The sequence below is a fragment of the Camelina sativa genome, chromosome 15, assembly GCF_000633955.1.
Source record: "Camelina sativa cultivar DH55 chromosome 15, Cs, whole genome shotgun sequence".
NCBI lineage: Eukaryota > Viridiplantae > Streptophyta > Magnoliopsida > Brassicales > Brassicaceae > Camelina > Camelina sativa.
This window is the reverse complement of record NC_025699.1, coordinates 414,438-422,994: the sequence shown is the minus strand read 5'-3', so window position 1 is coordinate 422,994 and position 8,557 is coordinate 414,438. Positions and strand designations below refer to the sequence as shown.

The 8,557-nt window shown below is 37.7% G+C and overlaps 3 protein-coding genes across 5 annotated transcripts in view; 2 read left to right on the top strand and 1 right to left on the bottom strand.

Moving 5' to 3' along the window:
* The window catches only part of LOC104744321 (ecotropic viral integration site 5 protein homolog), a 9,676-nt gene extending 6,998 nt beyond the window's left edge, over positions 1–2,678 (bottom strand). Inside the window, exons 1-9 of one of the 3 annotated variants that reach the window (XM_010465348.2) lie at positions 2,446–2,678; positions 1,978–2,275; positions 1,693–1,888; positions 1,439–1,609; positions 1,240–1,356; positions 642–839; positions 493–552; positions 312–410; positions 8–71 (exon numbers count right to left, since the gene is read on the bottom strand). In XM_010465348.2, the coding sequence (XP_010463650.1) occupies positions 8–71; positions 312–410; positions 493–552; positions 642–839; positions 1,240–1,356; positions 1,439–1,609; positions 1,693–1,888; positions 1,978–2,135 (1,063 nt within the window). In that variant the 5' untranslated portion in view covers positions 2,136–2,275; positions 2,446–2,678. Of the gene's footprint in view, positions 1–2; positions 72–311; positions 411–492; positions 553–641; positions 840–1,239; positions 1,357–1,438; positions 1,610–1,692; positions 1,889–1,977; positions 2,276–2,397 lie in introns of those variants that run through there. The other 2 variants (XM_010465349.2, XM_010465351.2) reach the window with 2 other exon arrangements.
* LOC104744320 lies at positions 2,777–4,035 on the top strand. The gene is made up of 5 exons (XM_010465347.1): positions 2,777–2,926; positions 3,020–3,089; positions 3,234–3,347; positions 3,460–3,538; positions 3,654–4,035. The coding sequence occupies exons 1-5, from the start codon at positions 2,894–2,896 to the stop codon at positions 3,733–3,735; spliced, it is 378 nt and encodes a 125-aa protein (XP_010463649.1). The 5' UTR covers positions 2,777–2,893; the 3' UTR covers positions 3,736–4,035.
* LOC104744318 (probable inactive ATP-dependent zinc metalloprotease FTSHI 3, chloroplastic) lies at positions 5,789–8,316 on the top strand. Its single transcript, XM_010465346.2, has 4 exons — positions 5,789–7,051; positions 7,139–7,462; positions 7,534–7,834; positions 7,955–8,316. The coding sequence occupies exons 1-4, from the start codon at positions 6,026–6,028 to the stop codon at positions 8,152–8,154; spliced, it is 1,851 nt and encodes a 616-aa protein (XP_010463648.1). The 5' UTR covers positions 5,789–6,025; the 3' UTR covers positions 8,155–8,316.

Below are 8,557 nucleotides of genomic sequence, written 5' to 3'. Positions count from 1 at the left end.
TTCTATGGTTGAACCGGTTTGGCATTAGTCTTTTCATAGTCCAGTTTCAGTTCTTCCAAACGCTTTGATACCTGGGATGAACATAGTATTAATGCCACATTTGTTAATCAACAACTCAAGAAACCTCAAAGATTTTTTCAACAATACTAACAGATTGTACAGCATCAATTCCCTCAATTGTTCACTATAACTAAGATTAAATGACGATATCGGGAATCTGATTCTTTCATATCTCTCCCGAGTTATATCATAGAATTTTAACCAGCAGAACATTAAGGAGAAAGCATCACTTTTCAGAAAAGAAAGAGAACCTTAATAGAGTAGGCCAATGGAAGCAATGTATCTGGATTCATTGCATCTTCCGGGAATTGTTTCAGAGCATGTATTAATTTTTCAAATGGTAATTTTACCTGCAGAGTTAATAATACACAATTTTTAAAAAGCTTGGTTTTTCCGAAGTTAACTTACAGCTCATAAAAACACTTCACTCACCAACTCATCTTGGCAATACTTCAACAATGCTAAGCCGACTTTGAACACGATTTTAACACCCTTAAGCAAGAATGACCAGAGAATATAACAGAATCAGGCTTTGATTACAGTAAATACCGAAAAAGATTTTAGAGATGTTATCTAGTTACCTCGGAGAGAAACACATCCCATATCCGTAGAGCCAAAGGAAAAGGAAATGAATAAGAGAAGACGGTGATGAACCATTGACTTGCATACATACTCGGATTGATCATTTCTTCAGTAAAATGTTCTCCGAGCTTTGGAATTAGCTCTTTTACCAAGCTTTCTAACTGAAACAGGTATTGCTGTACAAGAGGAAGCCCTGCCTACATTATACAAAGACAATGACTCTTTGATTAACATAGTTTTACATAGTAAGCATAGATAAATCAACATAAGTATCATAATTTCAGCATCTTCTTATCTATGAATCGATTCAATTTGTCATTTTCCGATATCTTTTTTAATAAGGATGAAAAACCTACAGAGATCAACATAGCCGTTTATCTTAACAAAAAAAACTCTCACCAGAATCGATATAAGCCTAGTCAATGAAGAATTTTCAAAAAGTAGCCACGAAGTCAAAAAGTAGCCGCATAAAATAAGTGTTTTTCTAAACATAGACAATTTCTTGCAATCTTCCAGTAAATAAACATATCATTTTGTCTCTACTGCAACAATATTCAAGGGTACATTTAGAGATGTGGAGATGATCCAAAGACTCACATGATATAGCCCTTCCATTGGAGCATGAACAGCTCCTTTTAGCAATGCAACCAATAGCCAGAACGCATCTTCTTCGCTCATATAAAGAAGCAACAAACCGGCTATAAACCCCATCCCCTGCAGATATTAGAACCATGAATCTCAGTACCATACTAAAAAAAAGAAATGAGAGGGAAGGGAAATATCTCAGAGGACAGACCTGAACATATCCAACATCTCTGTCATAAACCGAGTATGCCTTAAGGACATTGTATAAAGATCTTTGCCCAGGTCCATGTCTCTTCTGAAAGAAAACATGTGATGGGAAAGTACGGGATATGTCTCGAATGATATCAAGTTCTGATGCCGATGTTTCATAAATCACCAATTGCTGCATAAAAAAAAATCAATAGATTATCAAGATTCAAGAATATGATGACTTGTAAAGCAAACGATACAAACAGAAAAAATTACCTCATAAACACCAGGATTCATAAGCAAAAGGTCTCTACTTCCTGAAATTAGTTGCCAAACAAGACCTCGTAAGCAATCTGGGATCCCTTTTCGTATACGCCTTTTGACAATATTAGGTTTTCTCCTAACGTAATGCTTCCAGTCACTACCTCCAACCCCAATCATCTTCCTCCATTTTCTCAGCTTTCTCTCCTCTCTACACCAAAACAGCATAAAACACACACTCTCATTCTTACCTTTATGAAAAAAAAGAAACTCGAATACAATTTTTCAATAAGGACATACCTGTTGTCATGGTCAGTAGATGATGTAGTTCTAGTCTTGCTAAAACGCTCTGGAGAATTGCCATGCTCTTGCTTCAGGAACCCGAATCTATCCACCGGAACATGAGAAGTGACGACTGGTCCTGATACACTGTCGTTTTCCGTTCGTTTTCTACTCATTCTTCTACTAACCTGAAGAAGAGACTCCCTAGCATTGGTTTTACACAGCTTTCAGACTCCTTCTTCACAAGACTGTGTGTGTGTGATCAAGCAGGCTAGCCTTCACAAGATTGTAATCAAGCTTTCATAATCATAGAAACCTGAGCAAACATTCCAATATTCCCAAAAGACTAATAATTAATACGATCGCCACTAATCAAGTAAAAATCTCATAATTTGAATCCGTGATGATATATATTCAATTAGAACGAAGGACTCATACCCACACAAACTTTAGAGAAACAGTTCCGTGAGAAAAATGAAGACTCACCAACCAAATCCTCGATGTTTCCGATGAATCAAGGGAGTTGAGAAACAATCAACAGGACTTTTTGGAGATCAGAATTGCGGATCGCCGAATTTCGCAGATTGAATTGGAGAAGAAAATATAACGTTGGAGATCAAATCTGGGGAACTCTCAAATACGCGTATTGTGGTGTGAATCTTCAATTGTATTGTACCAATTCTTTGAATTTTTCATCCGCTTGAAGAAAGTGATTTTTTTTTTTTTCGAACCAATCAGAGTGAAACCTCTTCTTTATTTTGTTTGATTAAAGAAAATGGTGATGCAAACTTCAACTCAAAAACGCAGAGTTGGGCTTGAGCCCGACAGTATAGAAACGTAAAAGCCCATTATCAGATGTATTTTTACAAAATAGAAGTTCCCCTTCCGATGAACCGAAGAGTAGCAAACCCCCGTAAGCCCTAATTCCCCGATCATGTCGCCGAGTCTGAAATCCGTCTTTGCGCAGGTAGGTACATAGTAAAATCAATCAAATTCGCTCTTTCTTATTTCTGCGATTGAATCTCGCCGCAATTTCTCTAATCTCTCTTTCTTCGCCCAGTTACAACGGCAATCGAGACTCGTCCGTGGTTCTAGCCGCAATTTCTCTTCAACGACCCGTAACAACAACGGTACGGTGCTCGTTCCCTGATCTCTAATCTCTCTTGATAAAAAAAAATCGCGAGCATCTATGGTTTCGATATGTGTGTTTTTTATAAGTATTTATTTATGTCTCTGTTTTTTTTTTTTTTTTTTTTTTTATTTNTAATTTGCAGCATCCAATGGAGGCGGAGGAGGTGCTGTCCAAGACCGCGGGCCAATGGTTACGCTTTGCAAGTTTAGGTTTAGCTCATCAGTAGTGCTTGGATATTTTGTTGGCGCTGGTTTTGGTAAGTTTATTTTCATTCCAATTCGTCTACTTTGATTATTATTATATTGGAGCTAAAAAGATTAAACAAATTTCTTCGTTACTTTACTGCTTATATTTTTCTCCTTCCCTAGAGATAATGGAACTTTCTAAAACGTCACGGAGACTTTATGAGAAAAAGAGCCCCTCCTGGAAAAACTTGAGATCGAATTGGTAGGAATTGCTTTTTTTTTTTTCTTTTTAAAAAAAAAAAAAAAAATTGAAAAAGAAAGCAGAAGAACTAAGCCTGAACTTACATCTGTGTTATTCTCTAATCCCATGCTTTCAGGAGTCGAATATGTATAAGGAGATTCTTTATGGACCCCAGAATAAATGAGTTCAGAAGGAAAGCACTGTGTTTAGTTTCTTAGTTGTGCAATTTACTAGTATGGTTGAATGAAGGAACTTATTTAGCTTGTTACCCTCGTCCTGTTGCCTTGAGCTTCTGTTGAGACTTGAGAATGAACTTGTTTCTTGTTAAGAAACAAGTTCTGCTAAAGTTTTCTAACAACGACCTTGAAGTTTAGTTGATATTAAAATGTTTATTAGTTATTGATTTTGCAAAACCTAATTCATTGTCGGATCGGATCAACTGTATAACTAACTCTATATATAGCGTCGGCGTGCTGTAACTGCCTTGAAGGGGTATGTCATAGAAGCTTAAGTTTTCATTAACTTTTTTCTCTGTTACGACAAACACACTAACTGTTAAGAAAACTCCAATCTTCAACAAGAATCCAACCTTCTATATAAATCCTCTTCAATTTTCTCTCCTGCAATCTAATCAGAAAAAGAGCCCCACAAAACTACCATCACTGTTCACGGCCAATTTACCAATCATCACCACCATATTTACGGCTAGCCACCAGATTCATACCCTCTGTTCGATCAACCATATCCTCCTCTATATACACACCACCACGAAAAACTCTTTCAAATTCACCAAACCAAAGCCCTTTTATCCACAATTTCAGTTTATTTATTATGTTTTCAACTCTCTCTGTATTTATTCTCCTCTTTTCTTCTGGCTGTTAAACTACAAGAGGTAAAAATCCTTTAGCTTTTGTTCAGATTCATAACTTTTCTCTTGAACTCACATTAATTATGTTTTTAATAGTTTAAGGTTGAAGATGCCTTTGGATTAATTATGCTTCTCTCTCAAATCTATAGCTTTAATATCCCGGACATGGAATTTCGGGTATGGAAGCAATTTTAGTGTGTTTATATTTATATAATATTCGTATCACATTATAGCCTTTTCAAAGGAAAATAAACTTTGCATGTTATTTTACCAATGTGTACAAGCAAAGATCATGGCAAGATTTATCTCCTATTTAACTCCAGGTTAGTTTAATTTCTTCTCAATTCTTATCTTCTTTCTACGAACTACTGATTGATAATGTGGGTTGTCTCTGTATTTATTTACTCTCCAGGTTCTGAATTTTTGGAGTGGAAGAAGATGAACACACACATAAGCAAAACACCTAACTTACACAGAGTTTCCTATGCATTGCACGGGGTCAATACTACTATTATATATATAAACAATATAGTGCTTCCCCTTCCGGTGAAACCAACGAAGAATACCAAACAACTAAGCCCTAATTCCCCGCGATCATGTCGTCGAGTCTGAGATCTGTCTTTAATCAGGTACATCGTAAAAATCTATCAAATTCGCTCTTTCTTTCTTCTTTAATTCTGCGATTGAATCTCGTCGGAATTTCTCTAATCTCTCTTTCTTCGGCAGTTACAACGGAAATCGAGACCCGTCGGTGGTTCTATCCGCAATTACTCTTCAACGACCCGTAGCAACAACGGTACGGTGCTCGTTCCCTGATCCCGACTGTAAATAAATCCATCTAATTCGCTGGCTTCGTGTCTCGTTGATCTCTAATCTCTCTTGATAAAATAAAAAATCGCGTTTTTCTTTTTTTTTTTTTTTTTTGAAGGAAACGAGTTCCCTCACATCTGCTTCTGGAAATTGATTACGTTGTCTGACCTTAAAAAAGTAGGTTTGGCCTCTTGGCTCGTATCTGCAAGCGTAGGAGTGTATATGGGTATGGAGAGAGTGATCGAGAGAGAGAAAGATTTGATTCCCTAAAAATTTCTTCATGGATTAGTTGATAATTAATTAATGAGACTATTGAATTGTTTTGTGTCTAGGTCGTCGTTATCGAGAATACATGTATCCTGAACACGATTTTGGGTTATTGAAGGCTTAGATTGTTTTTGATTCATAACATGGTTTTGAGGTTGAGGAACAAAACATGGGATTAAATTGGCTGTTAAATTACAATTATTACCTTATTATATTCATTACTCAGCCCAAAATGGAACACAACCCAATAGCTAAAGGCCCATGAGTCACTTACTGGGCCAGTCCTTTTTTTTTATCAGCAAGACAAAATCGTAAGATCAAAAAAATCAGTTCCCCTGTGTTTTGTCAGAGAGGATTTGAGAGCTTTTGCAAACTCTTCTTATCCTTTCAATTGAACCGAGTCGTCATCATCATCAGCTTGAAGACGAAAGCGTTTCTCATCTTTTCACGAGCATGACCTGTTCGTCATCCCTTCTTATGTAAAATTCTTACGATTTCTATTTGTTTTTGTTGGCCAATTAAATATGAACAACGCATGATTCGGATTCTAGGAAAGAGCGTCCATGGCTACTTTTAATGTTCTTTGTAGCAATCGTTTTCTATTCAAAGGAAGTAATTCTATTAGAAAGGTGTCTTCGAGGAGTAGTGAACTTAATGTTTGTGTCGCTAGAGCGACGACGAACCAGTCTATTAGTTGCAGGAGACTTGGTGGGTTTCTTGAAATTGGTGAATCCAGATTAGGAGTTAGGTTTCGTGGCGGCGATTCTCGAAATGGGTTTACTTGTAGTAGTGAGATTAAGCGACTTATGAGCGGTAGTGATTACGGAGATAAGGAAGATGGTAGAAGCAAAAGGAAGAGAAGAAGATTTTCTCTTAGGCTTCGACCTAGGTTACGATTAGTGAGCATGAGACTTGGGAGGGTCGATTTCAGAGCATCAATGGAGGATCTTCGATTCTTTTTGAAAAAGAATCTCAAAAGAGTGATCTTATCTACTGGTGTAGCTGTGATCTTTGGACTGTGTTATTTGTTCTTGAGGTTAACCTCTGTTCCGTCTCCATCTACTGTTCCTTACTCTGATTTCGTTACGAATCTTCGAGGTGGTTCTGTTTCAAAGGTTTTACTTGAAGAAGGTTCTCGTCGAATCTATTACGACACTAATGAGAATGTTGAGGCTGTTGAAGAAAATGTTCACAAGTCTAAAACTTTTGATGAATCTGCAATCCAAACTGATGATGGCAGCACAGAGGAAACTGTGACGGAAGCTGTTACGACTCGAAAGGTTCGAGCTTTACCTCCTGTGTGGAAGTATGTGACAAGAAAAGTCGATCATGATGAGAAGTTTCTTCTTAGTTTAATGAGGGATAAAGGGATCACTTATAGTTCTGCTCCTCAATCTGCATTGATGTCAATGAGAACTACTTTGATCACAATCATATCTCTGTGGATTCCTTTAACACCTCTTATGTGGCTTCTTTATCGGCAACTCTCAGCATCTAACAGCCCTGCGAAGAAACGACGGTCTAAAAATCCCACGGTTGGTTTCGATGATGTTGAGGGTGTTGATTCTGCTAAAGACGAGCTCGTGGAGGTAACAAAAGTGTTTTGTAATTTCTACGTTTTTAGATTTGAGTTTGAGTACAATCTTGATGTCTTCTGGCGTCTTTTTTTTTTGTAGATAGTGTCATGTCTTCAAGGAAGTATAAACTACAAAAAACTAGGAGCAAGATTACCTAGAGGTGTGCTTTTGGTTGGTCCACCAGGGACCGGTAAGACCTTGTTGGCTAGGGCTGTTGCTGGAGAGGCAGGAGTTCCATTTTTCTCTGTTTCTGCTAGTGAGTTCGTTGAATTGTTTGTTGGAAGAGGTGCAGCACGGATCAGAGATCTTTTTAATGCAGCCAGGAAAAACTCACCTTCCATAATATTTATCGATGAGCTTGATGCGGTTGGAGGAAAACGTGGTAGGAGTTTCAACGATGAACGTGACCAGACACTAAACCAGGTAAAGAAGCGACCCTTTAGAAACCTTCTTGTCTGGTAGTAGCTGCCATTACTTATATACTTCTTTTGTAGTTGCTTACTGAGATGGATGGATTCGAGTCAGACACAAGAGTCATTGTAATTGCAGCAACTAACCGACCAGAAGCGTTAGACCCGGCTCTTTGTCGGCCTGGAAGGTTCTCTAGAAAAGTTGTGGTTGCAGAACCAGACCAAGAAGGCCGTCGGAAAATCTTGGCTGTGCATCTGAGAGACGTCCCTCTAGAAGAAGATGCGTTTCTCATATGTGATTTAGTTGCTTCTCTAACTCCCGGATTCGTAGGTGCTGATCTGGCCAATATTGTCAATGAAGCTGCATTGCTTGCTGCTCGTAGAGGTCAGTCTTTAAGTGATCTTATATATCAGCCCTAAATATCCACATCTGGTTGCTTCCGGGGTTTGAATATCTGCTCTTTTGGTTTAACCTGCATTAGCACTTTCTTGATTGTTTCATCAGGCGGGGAAGCGGTGGCACGGGAAGATATAATGGAAGCGATAGAGAGGGCGAAATATGGGATAAATGATAAGGAAGTGAGGTCAAGGACATTAGGAAATGAGCTGAGCAAGCTGTTCCCATGGATGCCATCTTTGGCTAGAAGGAACGGACCAGATCAAGACGGTTTACAAGGACCGTTAGGTTATCAAAGTCTTAGCTAAACCAAACGAAGTCAATTGGAACTGTACGTTTCTTTCATTGTATCTGAAAATTTTGGAACTGTACGTTTCTTTCATGTGTTCCGATCTCTGTTTACAATGTACAAGTCAATTGCTTTAATTCCTTTTCCGGAAATAGTTTACAATTAGACCAATTTGACAATATATTTTATACGTGAATAAAGGCAAATAACCTCTTTTTCTTAACGTGGATCAAACCGTTCACTTTGAGTATATTACTTGAAATGATAAAAGATGTGTACAGTGTACTAGAACTTGTTTCTAGATTACAGTAGCACTTAAACATATTTTAGTAAGTACCCATTAGTTAACCTTGTTTGATGCTAATCCAAGAGTATAAATTATTCCTAGCATCTCTCTCATCCATTAGAAATAAAAATAGAAA